The 23946-nt window shown below is 42.8% G+C and overlaps 1 protein-coding gene across 1 annotated transcript; it reads left to right on the forward strand.

The window, feature by feature from the left end:
• The first annotated feature begins 553 nt into the window (after positions 1–553).
• LOC307173447 (B-cell receptor CD22-like) lies at positions 554–22112 on the forward strand. The gene is made up of 9 exons (XM_079896582.1): positions 554–624; positions 907–961; positions 1446–1775; positions 2958–3206; positions 8262–8340; positions 8456–8501; positions 18959–19045; positions 19124–19183; positions 21048–22112. The coding sequence occupies exons 2-9, from the start codon at positions 916–918 to the stop codon at positions 21072–21074; spliced, it is 924 nt and encodes a 307-aa protein (XP_079752708.1). The 5' UTR covers positions 554–624; positions 907–915; the 3' UTR covers positions 21075–22112.
• The last annotated feature ends 1834 nt before the right edge of the window (positions 22113–23946 follow it).

Genomic DNA, 23946 nt, shown 5'->3' on the forward strand with positions numbered 1-23946 from the left:
TCAATCCATCCATCCAATAATCAATCTCTTCTTTCTTTCTTTCTTTCTTTCTTTCTTTCTTTCTTTCTTTCTTTCTTTCTTTCTTTCTTTCTTTCACCCACACAATTATCAACCCATCCACCCATCCATTCATTCATCCATCATATTGTTTCCTGATTCTATTATAAGGGAAGGCAATGGCATGTTCCTCCTCAAATAGGTGTAAATACTGAACATGAATGTAAACACACACAGTTTGATCTTATTTTGTAAACACTGTCTTTAAAAATGAAGAACTACTTGTCTTAAAGAAAGAAGATCACTTTTCAGGAAGCTGAAAAACACCATCTAATCATGTTGACAGGAGGTTTCCCTTCACACTGAAAGTTTCATTTGATATTTGTAATGTAAACTCTGTAGTCATGCTTTTAGATATTCTTTAACCAATCCTTTAGAGAGAGTGTTTTATCTTCTTCTATTTGCAAGTGGTTTAATTCGGGTTGTTCCTGTCTCGGTGTGGGAAAGGTTGCTCAGACTTTAAAAAGAGGAAGGAAAAAAACTGTAAAATAGCAGAAGAAAGTTTTCAGTTTGCATTCGCACTTCACTCTCCTGGAGTCTGTTTACAGCGGCTGAAACTACAAAACGGTAAAAGATTCACTTGTTCAGTAATTAATATTGTCTAAATAATTAATCTCCTCACAAGAAAATGGAAGTGAGAAACATTTTCTTTCATAATAACCTCTGTTAGATGACTCATGTGTTCCTAACGTTATCTTTAAATGAGTTTCATCTGTGGAAATCTACTAACAGTGAAGATTGTAAAGTATTTGTATCATTTTTGCAGTGTGTATAATGCAATAAATGGCTGTTATTATAGTTTTGATGAAATGAAAGATGACATATTGAACTGTTGTGTAAATTATTTAGTTTCCTGTGATGTCACTGATAACTCTTGCTCTGGTGTTTCTGCTCCTGATTCCAGGTGAGTCTCTCCTGTAAATGACATACGAGTTCATTACTAACTAAGAGTAAAAGGTTTTGGCTAGTTAACATGGATCAGTTAGCACTGCTGGTGCCCCAGGAAACATAGCACTGGTAACATATCTACTATAATGGAGGGAAATTTCTGTGATTTATTTGTTGCTTCCAAAGAAAATGGTATTATTCAGGTTATGCTGATATAATGCTGATATAATGCTGAAATAAACTGCTAACATTTAGAGCATAACGTTTTTCATGGTTAGTGTTCAATGTTCTGCTTCCTGCATTTCATCACCTTCTGTCTGGTGGCTGTAGGTTTTACACAGATCACACCAGAAGTGTAATTCTTCATTTATTAACAACAATTTTGTAAAGAAAAACAAGTTTTAATGATAGTGTATGGTCCTGTTTAACTCATAGATGGGTATTTGTTTCCTTCTGTTGTTGTTTCCTATACTTGTTGCCTTATAAATGTTGTGTTTCAGGAGTTTGTAGCCAGTGGAGTGTGAGATACAGTCCTTCACACATCTGTGCACTAAAGGACTCAACAGTGATAATGAGCTGCACTTATACATACCCTCCTGGACATCAGATCAAGAAAGTGTTCTGGACTAATAAAAATAGTGAAGAGCCTCCATATCTGTTTGAGGACCCTGGATACAGTCAGAGGCTTCAGTATCTGGGAGATAAACAGCAGAACTGCACCATCAGACTGAGTCATGTGACACTGAAGGATTCACACATGTACTATTTCAGATTCATCACTGATAAAGAAAAATGGATTGGTTATCCAGGAGTGACTCTTACTGTCACAGGTGATTTAGATCAGGGTTTCTCAAACTTTTTGTGTGTGTGGACCACTATTTGTAATCAAGAATTTTCGCGGACCACCTCATAATAAAATATGTCTCAGAGTCCTACCTGAATTAATCCGCACCTCTAAATAGGCTTACTAGCACTAAAACTATCATTGGTCATCATATCAGTACAACAGGCTGTTAAAAGAAAGTTTACTGCACACAACGGCTGCCACATATATTTATTTATTTACTGAAGCGCCCGAGGGCATAATCAGGTTCATCTGAACAACATGCTTATTTCCATAGCAATGGAGTATGAAATCTATACAGTAATAAGAACACTGGAATATAGTCAACATTTCAAAACCTTTGGCGATTTTAGGGGATTATTAGCCTAATCTTCAGAGTTTTACAAGTCCTCAAAAAGTAGCCTACCTAGGCTTGAGTTTGTCCATTTAACAGCACATCCGCAAAACATTTCAGAAACGCGAAATCAAGAAACTAACTGGAAATTAAAATAATAACAGGCCTTATTCATTCCATTTAACATTTCGTTTCATATAAACTGCCTATATGCCACTGTGCGTTCATAGCGCGTCAAATTGAAAAATGGATCATATGTCAAATTCGCGCCTGCCGCGTCTAGTGATACGCTTGACCACTTTGTACCAATTCGCGCGTCAAGAGCGAAATTGACGCGCGTAAAAACAAAAGTTTGAAGCGAAATTTAGTCCGTTGTGAACGCACCATTAAAGGCTATGCGTGTGATGTGATAATGAGATTTGCCTCTGCCCTTTTCTCTTCAGAGAACCTGTTGCGATCCACCGAACCAATGTTGTGGTTCTAACGGCACTGAACTTGAATGTCACGGCAGAACACCACTAGGCTATTTTAGTAATCACACAATAACTTGACAATTTAATTAAAATGTTATATCAATATAGGCCTACATATTCTTTTTACTTTTTTTAATGGGAATTTCCTAGTAAAATGAAGGTAAAAAATATATATTATTTTATATTTTATTTTGCCTTTCCACGGACCACCTGCAGTACTCTCACGGACCACTAGTGGTCCGCGGACCACAGTTTGGGAATGGATGATTTAGATGATGTTTATCTCTTCTTCTGTGCATTATGTTGAATAATAATCAGTGTATGACAGCAGCACTAGATATAATGTGTGTGTTGTGTTCAGGTCTTCAGTTGGAGTCTCCTGAGAGAGTGACAGAGGGAGATTCAGTCACTCTGAGATGTAAAAGCAGCTGCGCTCTGACTGACAGAGCAACATTCATCTGGTACAGAAACTCACAGCCATTAACTGAGAGAAGAGACAGAAACAATGAACTCCTGCTGCAGTCAGTCAGAAGAGAGGATTCAGGCAGATATAGCTGTGCTGTAGACGGACACACTCACATCTCTCCTGCTGTTCAGCTCAATGTCATGTGTGAGTATCTATTTTATTTAGCATATAATACAATTATACAGTTCAGTTAATGCATTATGTTTAGATAACAAACCTTTGTTAACAACCTATTTTTCATCACCACTTCGCTAGGGTGAATAATTTATATTAAGTGCAAGAATTTATATTAAAATCTATATTATTTGCCATGTATAATATGAATGAATCTTCACAAACATCAGAGGCATTTCACAATAATCAGGAGCTTAACCCCCTGAGGCGCGATAGGCTCGTTTTTTTCCTTATCAGTGCAACAGAGACGAAAAATACTCTGTTGATTTTGATCTTACATACTTGTTTTACATCACTCGATCCTGTTAAGTGTGTATTATTTTTGTGAATACTCACAATAAAAACAAAGTGTTGTGCTTTTTGCCAAATAAAGAAAAATAAACATGATGCAAGTTCTGCCTTCTCTCTGTCAGTAAAGTCCATTCTGAAACGCGTCCGAAAATGAACTGTAACTCAGCGAATACTCAGTCAAACAGGCATACAGACACACAGGCATGAAGCATGAATTCTCTTCTTTTAAATGAAGTAATTTTTATATAAAAATATATATTCTCAGTTTATGTAATATGTATGAAAAGAGAGAGATGTCAGTCGTTCTCATGTCAGCTCATTAAGTTTTAATGTGACTCCGCCCACGGAGAGCGCGTGCTATTCAAACGCAAATAATCTGAGGCGATCCAGGCAAACCCATGAACGCCCACATCAGCTGGATAACACACAGCGAGTTCACTTTCAGACTCATGTACTTTACGACGCAGTGAGGAATAATACTATCTTGATAATAATCCTGGAAAATTTACCTCAGAAGTGCTGGAAGTTTCATTTCGAGGAGCAAAGGGATCCGGCTGAGGAATAGGTCAGTTCTATATCTGCTTTGTTCTAAACGCAAGTGTCTGTACACGCTGAATGAATGAACGCACAGATGCGTGCTGTTATGTAGCTACAGCTGGCAAAAAGACTGTTTGAAAATGAATCGTGTTTCTATGTATGAATGAATGAACGCACAGATGCGCGCTGTTATGTAGCTACAGCTGGCAAAAATACTGTTTAAAAATGAATCGCGTTTCTGTGTGTGAATGAATGAACAGCTTTTACCAAACTCTATTGCTATACTGAGATGAGTAAAAATCGGATAGATTATAAAGTTTTTACTGCAAAATACTGCCACATCAAATAAGCTTATGTTGCCAATTTCTGCTCATATGAGTTGAATTACGTATGATAAAATGTATACTTTAGTTTTTACAAAGAAAGATTACACTGGAAATATTGTTACAATTTTAATTGTTGTTGTAATTGTAAACTCAGCAAAAAAAGAAACGTCCTCTGACTTTCAACTGTTTTTACTTTCAGTAAACTTAATGTGTGTAAATATTTGTATGAACACTAAAAGAGTCAACACCATAAGACATAAACTAAAAATGTTTCACAGACATGTGACTAACAGAAATAGAATAATGTGTCCCTGAATGAAGGGAGGCTCAAAATCAAAAGTACCAGTCAATATCTGGTGTGGCCACCAGCTGCTTGAAGTACTGCAGTGCATCTCCTCCTCATGGACTGGACCAGATTTGTCAGTTCTTGCTGTGAGATGTTACCCCACTCTTCCACCAAGGCACTTGCAAGTTCCTGGACATTTCTGGGGGGAATGGCCCTAGCCCTCACCCTGCGATCCAACAGGTCCCAGACGTGCTCAATGGGATTGAGATCCGGGCTCTTCGCTGGCCATGGCAGAACACTGACATTGCTGTCATGCAGAAACTCACGCACAGAACGAGCAGTATGGCTGGTGGCATTGTCCGGATGAGCATGCATAAAGGGTACCACATGAGGGAGGAGGATGTCTTCCCTGTACCGCAAGGCATTGAGATTGCCTGCAATGACAACAAGCTCAGTCCGATGGTGATGTGATATACCGCCCCAGACCATGACGGACCCCCCACCTCCAAATCGATCCCGCTCCAGGGTACAGGCCTCGGTGTAACGCTCATTCCTTTGACGATAAACACGAATCCGTCCATCACCCCTGGTGAGACAAAACCGTGACTCATCAGTGAAGAGCACTTTTTGCCACTCCTGTCTGGTCCAGCGAAGGTGGGTTTGTGCCCATAGGCGGCGTTGTTGCTGGTGATGTCTGGTAAGGACCTGCCTTACAACAGGCCTACAAGCCCTCAGTCCAGCCTCTCTCAGCCTATTGCGGACAGTCTGAGCACTGATGGAGGGATTGTGTGTTCCTGGTGTGACTCGGGCAGTTGTTGTGGCCATCCTGTACCTGTCACGCAGGTGTGATATTCGGATGTACCGATCCTGTGCAGGTGTTGTTACACTTGGTCTTCCACTGCGAGGATGATCAGCTGTCCTTCCTGTCTCCCTGTAGCGCTGTCTTAGGCGTCTCACAGTGCGGACATGGCAATTTATTGCCCTAGCCACATCAGCAGCCTCATGCCTCCCTGCAGCATGCCTAATGCACGTTCACGCAGATGAGCAGGGACCCTGGCATCTTTCTTTGGGTGTTTTTCACAGTCGGTAGACAAGTCTCTTTAGTGTCCTGCGTTTTTAGAACTGTGACCTTAAATGCCTACTCTCTGTAAGCTGTTAAGGTCTTAACGACCATTCCACAGGTGCATGTTAATTAATTGATTATGGTTAATTGAACATGCATGGAAAACATTGTTTAAACCCTTTACAATGAAGATTTGTAAAGTTATTTGGATTTTTACAACATTATTGTTGAAATACACAGTCCTGAAAAAGGGACGTTTCTTTTTTTGCTGAGTTTATAACCTTTTTAATAAAATAGCAAAATAAATAAATAAATATATATATATATATATATATATATATATATATATATATATATATAAGGATAGATGTAAACAAAATCTTAAAAGGTCAATATAAGCCTTCTCTTTAAATAATTTTATTATGCTTTATTAGTGACACATTTGGGTAGAGAATATATTCCAAATCTGAAAATACAGTATGAGAACAATTAACTGCACAATTACTAGAAATTTTTACCTTGGATATTATACAATTTGCAAGCACAATTTGTGGAAAAAACAACAACAACTGTGAACCAATTATATATATATATATATATATATATATATATATATATATATATATATATATATATATATTGTCCTTGCATTCTTTCTTGTGGCTCAGTCACACACCTGAATGAAAGGCCCATTACGTATGCAGCCTCATTATGCGGGGGCCCATTGTCTCCTCAGGTGTGAATCACGCCCACCCGCATATTGCCTTTCCAAACAAAAAGTGTCGTACAAAATTTAAATCAATGTATTGTTTTATGTGAATGATTAGGAAGGATGATTTTCACATCATTTTGAAGAAAAAACTCTAGGTGACAAAATGCATTATTCAGAAATCTTATTGACACATATTTAGTATGTGTTTTGTGGCCTTATTTCAGACATTTTCATCTTTTGTTTTTTCAATAACCATGCATAAACATTATTTTCTCAAAAATACAAACACAAACAACAAACATGTTGCTCACATATTATGGTAGCACTGTTTGTGCTAAATAGAGTGTAATTACACCTTTGCCATTAATATGTTTATAAGCAACTGAAAAACAAACAAATGTAAGAGCATGTCAGAACATCTCAAGGACCCCAAAAACACCTTAGACCCCAGAGGGTTAAGCCACAAAAGTAGCAACTCACCAATTGCAGATTACAAGAGGGCAATCTGTTGTTATCTTCACTGAGCCACTGGTGCTGCTCTTAATCACAGACATCAAATACAGAAACTTTGACTATTTCAGTCAGATACAGAAGGTGGATAAAAAGTTTTGAGCAAGTGTACCATGTAGTCACACACAGACATCAAGATTTTGCATAGAAATCACAACAACGGTGACAATCAAAACAAAAAAAGCTTCATGCTGCAATGCATGATGGGTGGGTTTATAGTACAAAACTCATCCCTGATTCCAATGCTTTTCTTTTTTTTTAATTGTCACTGTTGGGATTCATATGCAAAATCTTGCTTTAAATGCCAAATATAAACCCAAAATTAAAAACACAACATTGGATGCTCATTTTGTGATTATTTTGTCATCATCAACAACGAGCTGATAACACCTGATTGTGTGTTACACACACACACAGCTACAGCAGCCAAAAAACAGTTAACACAAGAAGTACAGGGACCAACTAAAGCAAACACTGCCCACTACAATGGTGACTTCAAATAGATGCTAAGTTGTCTAAAGCGGTGCGTGGTTTCTTTTATTTTCATGATTTTTGGACAAACACACACTGTCTGTGAGATACTTTGCAACTACAGATGGAAATTACATTGAAATAAACGTGAGTTTTAATTTAATGCACGCTGAGAGTGATTATTTGGTCTAGAAACAGTATAAATAGTCTAAATGAGACCTTGAATGACTTTGAAAATGACCACAATGACCACATTTGAGCTAGTTTTTAACCTTGTACGGAGGATCCATGAGCGTCTATATCGGACGTGCAGAACACGTCAAAAAAAGACGTCATAAAAACTTTCATTCTGGCTCATCAGTGGACGTCTTTTCAACGTATGCTTTTGTGACAAAGACGTTGAAAAGACGTCTTTTGAACATAATTTTGCTTGGCTGTGATCTCCATCAGTCCATCTGGTGTAATAGTGGAGGGAGATTCAGTGACTCTGAACTGCATCAGTGACTCAAACCCTCCTGCAGAAATCAGCTGGTTTAAAGGGGGAACGATTGTAGGATCTGGAAGAATCTACAGCATCTCAAATATCAGCTCTGAAGACAGTGGAGAATACAAGTGCAAGTCCATCAATGAACATGGAGAGAAATACTCTGATACTGTGACTTTAAACGTCATGTGTGAGTTCATGATGGTTCAGTAAATGTGACATTAAATCCTCTAAACATTGTCTGTGATGTGAAATGTATTGTGTTTTCTACTTTAGACCCACCACAGAATTTATTAGTGTCAATCTTCATTTGTAGGTTTAATTATAATATTCTCCCTCTTTCAGATAATCGTGGTACTGGTTGGTCCGTCTGGGTAGTGATCACAGTGGCATTCATCATTATCATCATCGTATTGTATACAATGTAAATAAAAATGTATCAACAAAGAGTAAAATAATTTGCTTTTAGACTAATGCAAAAGTACATTTGAATTTTACACAAAACAATGAAATGGCTTGTTTCCGTTTCTTTTTGACAGTCAGAAGAAAAGGATAAACTGTAGATCTGCAATACACGAGTATGAGGTAAGATGTCCAAAACCACAGAATGATACTAATAAATCAATTACACCTTCTTTGTACATGTATACAGCAAAATCCCGCAAAAAAATACAGCAAAAAAAATTAAATTAACACTGCTCAGTGTTTATATGAGTCCACACTCACCCCTAATTTCCACCAACTGCTGAACGGCTGCGGATCCGCTCCGGAACGGTGGCGGAGTCAATAGGTTTCCATTGATGTCAATGTGTGTATTTTCACTGACTGCGGAACGGCTGCGTTCCGACTCCGGCGATCCGCAGCCCTCCGGAGCAGGTACGCAGAGCTTCTATTTTTGCCGGATGCCGGAGAGCTCCGCAGCAATTCAGCACGTATATCGCGCAATCATACGTGAATTTGCGAGATCTCGTGGGTCCTCGTGACTTCAGCTGTCAGTCATGGCCGCAGCCGTTCCGCAACAAATCCGGACCTGATTTCAAACCGTGTTTTTGAGACTGTCTGGTATTGAAGGACGACGGAGCACAGAGCCGACACGCAGCTGGTGGAAATCCGGGATAAGAGTGTTATAAGTAACACTGAAGCAGTGTTAAAGTTAATGAGATAATTAAGTGAATAACTGAGTGATGGTTGAGCATTATTAAAGACACCTGATATTATTAGACACCTGAGCATTATTGAAGACACCCTATTATCTCTAGCCTTGGCTACCGTATATAGACCGCCAGGGCCTTACACTGATTTCCTAAAAGAGTTTGCAGATTTTCTCTCAGATCTATTGGTCAACGTCGATAAAGCATTAATTGTTGGAGATTTTAACATACACATAGATAATTCAAATGATGCATTAGGGGCTGCGTTTACAGATTTATTAAACTCCTTTGGGGTCAAGCAAAACATCACCGGACCAACTCATCATCTTAATCATACACTCGATTTAATTATATCATATGGAACCGATCCAACCGATATAGATATCATTCCACAAAGGGATGATGTCACTGACCATTACATGGTAACTTGCATATTACGTACTGCTGTAATATGTCATGCTGCGCCGCGTTATCGACCAGGCAGAACAATCCTTCCATCCACCATAGATAATTTCTCAAATTGCTTATTTGATCTGTCTCAGCTGCTGCCTGAACCCAAACAAACAGATGAACTAGAGGAACTAACTAGCACTATGAGCACCATTCTCTCTAGAACATTGGATATTGTTGCACCCATTAGATTAAAAAAGGTCAGAGAGAAAAGTAAAGCCCCATGGTACAACAATACTAAGCATTTTCTAAAGAGAGAAACCCGTAATTTAGAGCGTAAATGGAAACTAATTTAGAGGTCTTTAGAATTGCGTGGAAAGACAGTATGTCACGTTATAAAAAGGCCCTAAAAGAGGCCAGGGCTGAGCATCTCCGCAAACTAATAGAAAACTACCAAAACAATCCAAGGTTTTTATTTAACACCGTGGCTAGACTAACAAATAAACAGACGTCACCTGAACAAAATATCCCGTTACAGTTTAGTAGTAATGATTTCATGAACTTCTTCACTGAGAAAATAGAAAGCATCAGAACCACAATTGTAAACGTTCAATCTTCAATCGCGCCTTATAATTCAGCCTCAATTATCGCCCCGCAAGAACAATTACAGTGCTTTACAACTATAGAACAAAAAGAGTTAAATAAACTTATCACTTCATCTAAAACAACAACATGTTTATTAGATCCTATACCAACTAAACTACTGAAAAAAGTGTTACCTGTAGTGGAAGAGCCTTTCCTCAATATTATTAACTCATCTTTATCTTTAGGTCATGTTCCAAGAACATTTAAACTGGCAGTTATAAAACCACTCATTAAGAAACCACAATTTGACCCACATAATCTAGCAAATTGTAGACCCATTTCAAATCTTCCATTTATGTCTAAAATATTAGAAAAAGTGGTGTCTGCTCAACTGGGCTCTTTCTTGCAAGAAAATGACATCTATGAAATGTTTCAGTCTGGATTCAGGCCGCACCATAGCACTGAAGTATTTAGCCACTTCCGTACAACTTGCCAAGTCAGTGATAGACAGAAATCAAAAGGACTTCAAATGACGTGCCTACTGCTCTGATCATATGCGCCTTTAGTTTGACCTATCCTGGACACAGAGCTGCAGTAGCACCAGCCTCCTCATAATCTACTAAAATAATGATTTCAGAATACTTCAGAATAAATCAAGATGTAACATTTATTTGTCAGGTAAAAATGTATCCTGCCAATTACACAAGAAAATGATTAAAAGCCAATTCAGAAATAATAAATACATGACATAATTTACTCAAAGATGACTCTAAAAGTAAGTAATGCTTTCCTGACCGAGACACACAGTGGTGTGTGAGTGTTTTCCAATGGGAAAACACTGAAACAGCACTGTATGGGGGATGTTCCTGGTAAAGGGTCCCTTAGACTGCTCTGACACCTAGCCTTAAATACCCAGACCAGAACAAAAGGGTTATACAAATATTGTTTAGAGTTGTTTGGGTCAATCCATGTCCCCCAGGGGGTAGCACCTGGTTTCGGGAGATATCACCCAGAGAGGGGAACCGAATTCTCCTAAGTTCTCAATCTTTCTCATTAAACCAATGACTGCAATGAAATTAAGACCATTTTACCAATCGCACTGAGACACTTAAAATGATACCAAACATGAAAAGGAAAAACAATAGATTCACAAGATACACCACATGTGATATATAGACATTCTTAATGAACTTTCAGTGACTTGAGGAGGGAGTGGGGGGATGAGTTGAGGTCAAACAAGGAGACAAAGAGATAAATTTGGACCGGACAATCCTGTCCTGTGCTCTGTCTTTGCTATCTTCTGTGAGTGTGTTTTATGGTTTTATTGCAGGGTGAGTCTTTGTTTTAGCAGGAAAATCAGTCATTGCATCACCATTATGGTGATCCATGTTCCCTTTCAGTCGCTCACGTTCGACGTAACGTCGACGTGACGACGTAATTGGGATCACTTCAGGGAGCCCTATCAACTTCGAGTGTCTACAGAACGAGCCAATGAACGTTGGCGTGCGTGAATCGCGTCACGCGCCCCCGCCCCGCAGCGCGGGTATAAACAGGAAGCGGGCGCACGCACACATTGTCTTTCACTTCGGAGCCGAGTTTCTATGAGACTTTTTGTCTATCAGAATCAGCCTTTGAAGACTTCAAAAAGAGGATCATCTCTCTGTTCCTGTGTTGGTGTGACGGCGCGATCAGCGGTGGCTGCGAGCATTGCAGCTCTCAACTGCTGTTTTCACAGCACTGTGTTTGTGTTTGTGTGTGTGTGTGTCGGTTCGGTGGGCGTTTCCCCTGTGTGTGCATTCACACTGCGGCTACCCCTGGGTGCCTCAACACAAAAGAGAGTTTTCTAAATCCTTTTTTATTTTTACTAAAAGAGCAACACAAGCGTGACCCTGCGTCTTTTTCAAGATGTCATTCCGCTTGTGCGTTTCTGGATGCCGTCGTTCCCTGGCGCCAGCAGATGGCCACAGCAGTTGCCTCTCGTGTTTGGGCATTCAACACGCTGAGGCAGCTTTTGTGGATAGTTCATGTTCCCATTGCGGGAATATGACTATCGCAGCGCTGAGATCGAGACTCGCTTACCTCAAGGGAGGTGCAGTCCCCTCGCCTATGCCCCGATCTAGTGTCTATTCTGCCTCGCAGAATAGACCTACTTCGGTGCATGACCAGGGTGATCTGAGGATTACCGTGAGGGCTTCCCCGTCGAGTCATCCTCCGCGGGCCCCTCACGCCTCACAAGCGCTGTCGCCATTGGGGCTCCTTAGTGAACGTCTTGGTCCTTCTCCGGAACGGCCAACCGTTTCCTTTGGGGCTCCGGCTGACGATCAGATGTCGATCGCAGCATCGGAGGGGGAGCTGTCCTCTGGAAATGACGACTCGGCTGCGTTGCTCCCCTCGGGGTGTGTAGCGTTGTCCGAGCCAGATCCAGAATGGACTGCTATGCTTTCCCGGGCCGCCGAGAAGGTCGGGCTTGCGTGGAATCCTCCACCACGTCCCGAACCTTCTCGGTTGGACGATTGGTTTCTCGGGGCGGGCTGTGCTGGTTCTCAGTGCGCCGCCCCGGTACCTTTCTTTCCGGAAGTGCATGAGGAGCTCTCTAGGACGTGGAAGGCACCGTATAGTGCCCGAAGCCGTTCTAGTGGCTCCTCACCCCTCGCCACCCTCGACGGCGGGGCAGCTAAGGGGTATGTGGATATCCCCCCAGTGGAGCGGGCCGTCGCGATGCAGTTGTGTCCGGCGTCCGCTTCCTCTTGGCGGGGTAATCCACGCCTCCCGTCCAAGGCCTGTAAGTTTTCGTCCGGCTTAACGGCGAAGGCTTATAAGGCCTGTGGACAGGCTGCTTCCGCCCTCCATGCCATGGCGCTTTTGCAGGTCCACCAGGCCCAGGCGCTCATGGACATGAACGAGGGTGGTTCTGACCCAGAGCTCCTCCGGGAGCTCCGTGTGGCAACCGACCTCGCCCTCCGGGCGACGAAGGAAACCGCACGTTCGGTTGGTCAGGCGATGTCCACTCTGGTGGTCCAGGAACGCCACCTTTGGCTCAACCTGGCGGATATGAGGGACACCGATAAATATCGGTTCCTGGATGCCCCTCTTTCCCAGGTTGGGTTGTTCGGCGACGCGGTCGAGAGCTTTGCCCAACAGTTCTCGGCCGCACAGAAGCAGACGGAGGCCATCCGGCACATCCTGCCCCGGCGGACCCCTGCTGCTCCCACCCGTCCGCCGGCCGCAGACCCTCCGTCTACTCGTCGCCGTGGTCGGCCTTCTGCGGCGTCCTCCGCTCCCGCCAAGCCCCAGCAGCAGCAGCCATCATCCAGGCCTCAGCGTGGAGCAAGCCGCAGGAAGCCGACCCCGCCCGTCCAGGCCGCTGCCAAACCAGGAGGCAAGCGACGGTGCAAACGACCCTGAGACGGGCGGCCCGGAGGTGGATCAAGTTGCTCTTCAGGAGATGGCGAAGGCGCCACTCCTTCCCCCGGTGGAGGGCCGGGCGGAGAATCTTTTGTTTCCTTTTCTTTTTGTTCCCGTACCCAGTTTCTGTGGTACCCACATTTTCAAAAAAAGAGCAATTTCTGAAACCTCTGGGCCCCAAGAGGGCGCGCTTGGCAGTCGACGACGCCGCCATGCCTTGTCACTCCCGAGCCCCTCTTTCATCGCCAGCGAGCAGCAGTGGCTGTGTTCCGGACGTGCTGTCGCCTCCACACACTCACTCTGCCCTTCGACGGAAGCAGGTATGTGCTGCACCACACACTCAGACCCCACTTCGGGCCGCTGTGCCATCCGAGTCGGGTCCCTGCATTCCGCCGCGCTGCCCCACCCCGGGTACGTCTGTGGTGCCGTTAGTCCCGCTTGCTCGGTCTCTGGGAGCCTGGTTAACGCTTCCCAGCCCGTCTCGCTGGCTCATCCGTACCATCAGACTCGGCTATGCGATTCAGTTCGCCCGGCGCCCCCCTGCTTTCAAGGGCATCCTGTTCACCCGTGTTCTGGCGGACAATGCCCCCGTGCTCAGGGCGGAGATCGCAGTCCTACTGGCGAAGGACGCGATCGAGCCGGTCCCTCCAGCCGATATGAAGACCGGCTTCTACAGCCCGTACTTCATTGTACCCAAGAAAGGTGGTGGGTTACGACCAATCTTGGACCTGCGCGTCCTGAACCGGTCCCTTCACAGGCTACCGTTCAAGATGCTTACGCAGAAACGCATTTTCAAATGCATCCGTCCCCAAGATTGGTTTGCAGCGATCGACCTGAAGGACGCGTACTTTCATGTCTCGATTCTCCCTCGACACAGACCGTTTCTCCGCTTTGCGTTCGAGGGACGGGCATATCAGTACAAGGTCTTACCCTTCGGGCTGGCCCTGTCGCCCCGCGTCTTCACGAAAGTCGCGGAGGCGGCCATTGCTCCCATGTGCGAGCGTGGTGTTCGCATCCTCAACTACCTCGACGACTGGCTGATTCTGGCCCAGTCGAGAGAGCAGTTGTGCGAACACAGGGACATGGTGCTCAGTCACCTCAGCCATCTAGGGCTTCGGGTCAACTGGGAAAAGAGCAAACTCACCCCCGGGCAGAGGATCTCTTTTCTTGGTATGGAGTAGGACTCGATCAACATGACAGCGCGCCTCACCGAGGCCCGTGTCCAGTCAGTGTTGAACTGCGTGAGCACGCTCAGACGCAGAACAGCGGCACCACTGAAACTGTTTCAGAGGCTCCTGGGGCATATGGCATCTGCAGCCGCGGTTACGCCGCTCGGATTGCTTCATATGAGGCCGCTCCAACACTGGCTCCACGATCGAGTCCCGAGATGGGCGTGGCAGAGCGGCTCGTGCCGGGTCCAAGTGACTCCGCACTGTCGCCAAACTCTCAGCTTGTGGTCGGACCCTTCGTTCCTGCGGGCAGGTGTTCCCCTGGAACAAGTGTCCAGGCACTCTGTGGTCTCCACGGATGCCTCTACCACCGGCTGGGGGGCCACGTACAACGGGCATGCAGCTTCAGGTCTGTGGACGGGGCCTCAACTGCATTGGCACATCAACTGCCTCGAGTTGTTAGCAGTACGTCTTGCACTGAGCCGTTTCAAAACGCTGCTACTAGGCAAGCACGTACTGGTCCGTACGGACAGCACTGCGACCGTTGCGTACATCAACCGCCAAGGTGGTCTACGCTCCCGCCGCATGTCACAACTCGCCCGCCATCTCCTCCTTTGGAGTCAGAAGCATCTGAGGTCGCTTCGTGCCATTTACATTCCGGGCCTGCTCAACCGTGCAGCCGACGAGCTCTCACGGCAGCAGGTGCTACCGGGAGAATGGCGACTCCATCCCCAGGTGGTCCAGCTGATTTTCAGGCGCTTCGGGACCGCTCAGGTAGATCTGTTTGCCGCCCCGGACACGTCTCATTGCCAGTTGTTCTATTCTCTGACCGAGGGGACCCTCGGCACGGATGCTCTGGCACACAGCTGGCCCCGGGGCCTTCGCAAGTATGCGTTTCCCCCAGTGAGCCTTCTTGCACAGACCTTGTGCAAAGTCAGGGAGGACGAGGAGCAGGTCTTGTTAGTTGCGCCGTATTGGCCCAACCGGACCTGGTTCCCGGAACTAGTGCTCCTCGCGACAGCCCCTCCCTGGCCCATCCCTCTGAGAGAGGACCTGCTCTCTCAGAGACGGGGCACCCTATGGCACCCGCGTCCAGACCTCTGGAAACTCCATGTCTGGTCCCTGGACGGGACGCGGAGGTTCTAAGTGACCTACCCCCTGCGGTAGTTGACACCATCACTTCCGCTAGAGCCCCCTCTACGAGGCGCCTCTATGCATTGAAGTGGAACCTGTTCATTGACTGGTGCTCCTCTCATGAGGAGAACCCCCGATCTTGCTCGATCAGAGCCGTGCTTTCCTTCCTGCAAGAAGGGCTGGAGCGAAGGCTGTCTCCCTCCACCCTTAAAGTGTATGTTGCCGCTATTGCCGCACATCACGATGCTGTTGATGGTAAGTCTTTGGGAAAGCATGACCTGATCGTCAGGTTCCTGAGGGGAGCGAGGAGACTGAATCCTCCTCGCCCACTCTCTATACCCTCTTGGGACTTGTCTCTGGTCCTTTCGGCACTTCAGAGACCACCCTTTGAGCCTCTGCAATCAGCTGAGTTAAAAATTCTGTCCTGTAAGACAGTACTCCTGGTTGCATTGGCCTCTATCAAGAGGGTAGGGGACCTGCATGCATTTTCGGTCGACGAATCGTGCCTAGAATTCGGCCCGGATAACTCTCACGTCATCCTGAGACCCCGGCCCGGATACGTGCCCAAGGTTCCTACCACTCCCTTCCGGGACCAGGTAGTGAACCTGCAAGCGCTGCCTTCGGAGGAGGCAGACCCAGCCCTGGCTTTTCTCTGTCCCGTTCGCGCTCTGCGTCTGTACGTGGACAGAACGCAAAGCCTCAGGACCTCAGATCAGCTCTTCGTCTGTTACGGAGGCCAGCAGAAAGGGAAGGCTGTCTCCAAGCAGAGGATGGCCCACTGGATAGTGGATGCCATCGCCTTGGCTTACGAAGCCCAAGGCGTGCCCTGCCCGCCTGGGTTGAAAGCCCACTCCACTAGGAGTGTCGCTTCTTCCTGGGCGCTGGCTCACGGCGCCTCGCTGACAGACATCTGTAGAGCTGCGGGCTGGGCGACACCTAACACGTTCGCTAGGTTTTATAGCTTACGTGTTGAGCCGGTTTCTTCCTGTGTGCTCGCTTCTACTAGCCGGTAACACCGAAGTTCCCGCTCTAGTGTCGGCTTGCTGCGCCACTCCCTTCCTAGGAACGGATACGTGCGCTTTTTACTCCAGTCGAGTTCCCCATTGGCGAACCCTGTGAGTTCCTCCGCACCCCTTCGGCAGTCGGACGTTGCGGAGCGTCCGACGCCAGGCCTAGTGCTCGTATGCTTGTGTAACTTGTGCTAGGCTGGGTTCCATATGTGGTGATCCCTGCGGCGATCCCATATGTGTATTCTTCCACGACCAGTTCCCTGCGGTGAGCCCGTGTCTTCCCTTGGCAGAGTCTGCTCTGCCGTCACTGTCCGGTGTGTCTCCCCCTTCGGGTGGAGCCACCCCAGTGACATTCCATATGTCGCACTGCCCCTTCGGCCAGTCCATATGTGTATTCTCCACATGTTACCTCCCTTCGGGCAGGATGTGGCTCCGCAGCGTTCTTTCCCCTGGAGAGGTACGCTTTCCCAGTGTTATCCAAGAGTTCCGCTGTGTGGGGTATAATGGAACAGCAGTTGAACTCCCTCTACGCAGATCTTCCGCCCCAGCAGTTGGGGGTCTGAGAGTCTTGCGTAGGGCGCTGGATGTGGCAGCAACCGTGGCGTTTTCCATGGGATCCCAATTACGTCGTCACGTCGACGTTACGTCGAACGTGAGCGACTGAAAGGGAACGTCTCGGTTACTGATGTAACCCTCGTTCCCTGAAGGAGGGAACGGGAGACGTAACGTCCCGTCGCCACCGTTGCTGACCATCGCTGCATGGCCGTCACAAATCTCGGCTCCTCAGCGAAAAACAATGTGTGCGTGCACCCGCTTCCTGTTTATACCCGCGCTGCGGGGCGGGGGCGCGTGACGCGATTCACGCACGCCAACGTTCATTGGCTCGTTCTGTAGACACTCGAAGTTGATAGGGCTCCCTGAAGTGATCCCAATTACGTCGTCACGTCGACGTTACGTCTCCCGTTCCCTCCTTCAGGGAACGAGGGTTACATCAGTAACCGAGACGTTTGATTTAGTTGGGCTCTTGACCCTTACATTTTTAACTTTAGATTTTGTTTTCCTACTGTAACTGAGTGACAACAGTGAGATGAACAAATAGAAAAGGTGATCTGATGGTGTTGGTTGTGTTTTAACATAATCATTATTTGATCTGAATCACTGAGCTCATTGAGAGCATAATTTCTGGGTTAAGTTTACATTATGGATTATAGCAGCACTGTCCTTGTAGAGCATGCCATTTTTAGCCTTTTCAATGAAATCAAAATGATCAAATCAATTACCAAAATTGTAATGTAGGTACACACAGACATCAAGAATTAGCGTATGAATCTCAGCAATGGTGACGAACAGATCACCTCTGAACATAAGCTCATTATTTATTCATACCGCAATGCATGATGGGAGCCATATAATTGTCACCATTGTTGAGATTCATAGGCTGATACTTAATGTCTGTGTCTAAAAAAAAAAAAAAAAAAAAAAAAAAAAAGTTATCTTAAAAAAAAAAAAAAAAGTTTTCTTTTTTTGTATAAGAACAACTTTTAGAAAATTATTTGGATTACATTGTAAAAGTTAAAAATATTATGCTGTACAAGGACAGTGCTGCTGTAATTAATAAAGTAAACCTAACTCAGAGATTGGGCTCTATATGAGTTCAGTGATTCAGGTCAAATGATTGTGAAATAATGATTATGTTAAAACACAACCAACACCATCAGGTCACCTTTTCTATTTGTTCATCTGGCTGTTATAACTCAGGTACAGCAGCCAGACTAAATCTAAAGTGAATGATTTAAGGGTCAAGGAGATTACTCGCGACTGCCGGCAGATTTGAAATAATACGCCACCGTAAGAGTTAAAAAGCCCTCAGAATGGGAGGGGCTAGAAAGTAATATTCAGTTGGTAGTCATAAACAATTTCACCGCTAGATGGGAGAAAATCTTACACAGTGTAGCTTTAACACTGGGGATTTGGCTGTGTAGAACACACACACACACATATATATATATATATATATATATATATATATATATATATATATATATATATAACACAGGATTGTACATTGTTTTATGAGTAAAGACTCTGGAGTGATTACACATTTGATTGTCATGTAACAATTTAAATCTTTTACATTATTTGTATTTTTTTTTTCAAAATGTAATATGGTGATACTCCTTTTCTCTGTTTCCCTGTAGAACGATACCAGAACTTATCCCAGTGAAGGCACATATACAGGTCTTGACCTCAAGTCCAGATCATCTGACCTGTACAACACACTCCCAGTAAGAGAAATATCAAAAACTACATGTGCAAAAGAGTCAAAAGTCAGATAATCAATAATCAATGTGTTTTTCCCATAGATTGTCCAACCCAGACCTGCTGTTCACCAGTCGGGCTCTTCTGAATATGAGAATCTGTCCGTAAGTGTGAGATCCTCAGGTCTTCTCAATACCATTAATAAAAAAATAAAATGTCCTCAGTTGTCAATCAACTAATCAATAGATACTAAACAGTCTTTTCTTTCTGTTACAAGATGGATTATTTGAGTCGATTCACTGACAGAAATATCCCACATAGCAACATTGTGACGGCCCAGATCCGGCCCACATCTGGCACACGTGGAAAGATGATCTGGCCCACATGCAGGATGGACTTACGGCACTTGGGTGGGCCACTCCTGTTTGCCAGATCTGGGCCACAAGCAGGCCATAGCAATGCCACATGTCAGCCAAGAGCAAAGAAATAAACCAGAACTGGAGGATTAAACAACTCCACAAACAGCATTACCAGCTTCACTTATTACTAACCAGACTGACTTTATTTCTGTCAGACGTCTACAGAAGTTTTATTGAGAATTAACAGAGGTTTAACTATAATGTGTTTCATTTAAAGTCACCATTACAGTGAATAGTGTTTCCATTAGTTGGGCGCTTAACTCTTATTATATATTTTGTCTTCTTTGGCTGCTGTGACAGAGTGTTTGTCAAACACATTTGCAGCAGCAAAGAAAGCTAAAGTGAACTGAGATCAGGTGATGATGGTTACCTGTTGATGGTTTTATAATCATCATGAAATAACCTGTTTCACTGAGATAATTTGTATCTCACAATTGTGTTGTACCATTAATATATTGTCATCACAAACCCTGTGTTACTGCAGCATGAGGTCCAGCAATATTATAACAATCAGTTAGAAGACTTTAACAAACATGAGCATGAAAAAAAATCCACGGTGACACACTTAGATATCAAAAATCAGCACATGAATCTCAACAAGGGTGACTATTTTTTATTTTTTTTAGATTAATTCAGAACATCACTGAAAAGCTACTAAATGCCACAACAAAAACAACAGCAAAAAAATAAAAGCACATATTTAGAATTAAACAAATTAATAGGACAATTTAGCTGCATAATTTATTCATGTTGCAATGCATGCTGGGAGTTTTGTACAATGATGGTACCCAGCATGCATTGCAGCAAAGTACTTTTGATTCTCACCATTGTTGAGATTCATACATTGATTATTGATGTCTGTGTTTGTGATCGAACAGTAATGATTCGTGCTCATGTTTGTTAAAGTTTTCTAACTGTTTGTTATAATATTGCTGGACCTCACGCTGCAGTAACACAGGGTTTGTGATGAGAATACATTAATGGTACAACACAATTGTTAGATTCAAATTATCTCAGTGAAACAGGTTATTTCATGATGATTATAAAACCATCAACAGGTAACCATCATCACCTGATCTCATTTCACTTTAGCTTTCTTTGCTGCTGTAAATGTGTTTGACAAACACACTGTCACAGCGGCCAAAGAAGACAAAAGATATAATAAGAGTTAAGAGCCCAACTAATGGAAACACTATTCACTGTAATGGTGACTTCAAATGAAACACATTATAGTTAAAACTCTGTTAATTCTCAATAAAAACTTTTGTAGACGTCTGAAAGAAATAAAGTCAGTCTGGTTGGTAATAAGTGAAGCTGGTAATGCTGTTTGTGGAGTTGTTTAATCCTCCAGTTCTGGTTTATTTCTTTGCTCTTGGCTGAGATGTGGCATTGCTATGGCCTGCTTGTGGCCCAGATCTGGCAAACAGGAGTGGCCCACCCAAGTGCCGTAAGTCCATGCTGCATGTGGGCCAGATCATCTTTCCATGTGTGCCAGATGTGGGCCGGATCTGGGCCGACACAATGTTGCTATGTGGGATATATATTCTCAGATTATTTGTACCATTTGTAGTGTTGATTTATGTAAATGTGTGTCTTATTTCTGTTGTAGCCACAGCAAGACGCCACAGTAAGATGAAGCACAAGCTAAACTTTACTCAGCTTTTGTCTCATCGCTGGACAGATCCACATCACAACTACTGATGAAAAATGAAACGCATCTTCAGAGTTTCCATTCTGCAGAAAGTAATAGATTATATTCATGTGACATAATTTAACAGTCAAAGTGTAATTAATTAACAAGTTTAGAGTAGTTTCTGTAATATTTTATACATTTTATCTGTGTATTAAAGGGTCCATGTGACAGATTTTTCTATTTTTTCCTTTTCAAATAAAACATTAAATGATAAAAAGGTATGAATATTCAGAATATTCATATATCAATATTCTGTTTCAAATCTGTGTTTTAAAGTGCATATCAAAACTGGCCAAGTCACGTCATACAATGTCAAATGAAATTCTGATTATTTGGCGCTAAAACAGTGGTTCTCAATTTTTTTTGGTTTTGCCCCCTTTAATCCTTTAAAAAAAAAAATCTTGTGCACCCACCTCAGACAACCATATAATTTCACAAAAAATTATGAAGATTGAAAGATTTGCAGCTGAAAAACCTGCAAAAACCTGAAGACAATAGAAACCATCTGCACTGGATCCAGCAGGACAAGACAAATCCCAGACAAGAAGCTGATGCTTCTAGTTTTGACATTGATCTTTCCGACCCCTCCTCATCCCCTCTCCTGACTGAAAATCCTGTGGGTTTATTCAGTAATGTGTAAAATTATGACATGTCTAAGATACAAATAAGATATAAACCAAAACTTAAGTATATAAGCTATCAGACAGTGTTGTATAAAACATTGATATTTTACTTTTTTCTTTCATTAACTTTCGTAGACATTGTCTGGTTTTAAGCATTCGTTTCTCTTCTGGAATTTATGTATGTTTGTGCACCTGGCGTAAGCAAGACACACACAGTAAGACAAATGGTTAAGAACCTTTAACTCTTTAGGTATGGAAGATAATTTAGCCAAGGGGGGTTAGAGGGGTCATTCTATTCGAACGGCGTGGCTGCTGTGATTTTGTGACTAAGCCTCTTGCAAGAGAATAAATATCTTTTAAAATACAATTTGATTCTTGGTGTCTCTTATGCAGTGATGATGATTGTTTAATTATTGTTTTTGCCACAACAGCAGTTACTGCTTTTCAAAACTATACCTGAGACAAAATTGAATGATTTCTGTGTTATATTCAATAACTAAAATACCATCTCAAGGTAAGTTTTTGTTTTTTTGTTTTTTTTTGCATTCTAACAGTTTTCTGCTCTATATTAAAGGGGACCTATTATGCAAAATTCACTTTTATAAGATTGATAAACTTTATTAATCCACAGGGGGAAATTTACATGTATAAAATGACTAAATAGAACTTAAACAACATTCATAACAGCAACACAACTTATTCTCCAGTATCAATTTTTGATTACAGCATTATGCATACACAGCAAAATCCCCAGTGTTAAATTAACACTCCTCAGTGTTTATATGTGTCCACACTACAGGGTGTTAAAAATGAACACTGAACAGTGTTGAAGTTAATGAGTTAATTAAGTTAACACTGAAGCAGTGGTGAAGTTAATGAGATAATTAAGTGATTAATTAAGTGATGATTGGCCATTAGTGGTGACACCTGATGTTAATAAGCAGAATCACTGAAGGAAAGAGAAACAAGAACAGAAAAAAAAGAAACACAAGAACTACTGACTTCGAGCCATTATTGCACTTATTATTTTACCAGTTTGACTTTATTTCTGTCATACATCTACACACGGTCTTATTTAGATTTAACAGAAGTTTAGATGGTAATGTTTTATGGAATGCTTCGTTTCATGTCACCATTATGGTGGTCAGTGGTTGCTTTAGTTGGGCTCTTGACACTTTATTATTAAACATTAGTAGTTCTCTGGCTGCTCCAACTCTGTGTTTATAAAGCATATGAGTTGTGGCAAGAAAAACTATGATTTGGGCTGTGTTTCCTGAAAGCATCACAAGCCTAATTTGATTGTATAGACCATTTGTTGCAGTTGGTCTTCAATCAAGTTAAGTTTAAGATGCCTTTGGAAATTCAGCCCTGGTTATGTTTCAATGATGAAACTACTAGTGACCTATTTCAATGATGTCACCCATCATTATAAACTGATTTATCCAATTGTTTTATTAATTTTCCACTACAGTAGTTACTTCCAGCAATGTTTTAAAGATCTGAATGATTTAAAATCACACACAGACATCAAGAATCTACATATGAATCTCAACAATGGTGACAATCAAACAAATGCTTAATGTTGCAATGCATGATGGGAGCCACCAATCAGAACGCATCAATGGCTGACATCATGCATTGCAGCATGAATAAATTATGCAGCTGAATTGTCCTGTAATTTTCATTGTTTTTTCTGTTTGCTTTTATTTTGCTATTGTTTTGTTCTGACTTTAGTAGCTTGTTTTGTGATGTTCAGAGTTGATCTGTTTGTCACTAGTTTGTTTATTGTCACCATTGTTGAGACTCATATGCTGATTCTTGATGTCTGTGTGTTTAAACACATTAACTTCTTTGCTCAAAGTATTTTCAAAATTTTTGATATTGCTGTTGGATCTCAAACTGTAGAATCTCAGAGCTACAACCACCAATACTAAAACAAGACCTCAAGCATATAGTCAAAGATTTAGACTCTGAATGACAACAGTGAATCAGGTCACTACATGATAATGTTTTTATCATCAAAACATATTGTGAGCAAGTCATGTTTTCTCTTGCAGTAACAAATGTGCTTTATAAACACAGAGTTGCAGCAACCAGAGAAAAACTAATATTGAAATATGAAAAGTGTCAAGAGCCCAACTAAAGCAAACACTGACCACCATAATGGTAACTTGAAAAGAAAAATTCCATAA

The sequence above is a fragment of the Squalius cephalus genome (assembly GCF_949319135.1).
Source record: "Squalius cephalus genome assembly, chromosome: 2".
Lineage (NCBI taxonomy): Eukaryota > Metazoa > Chordata > Actinopteri > Cypriniformes > Leuciscidae > Squalius > Squalius cephalus.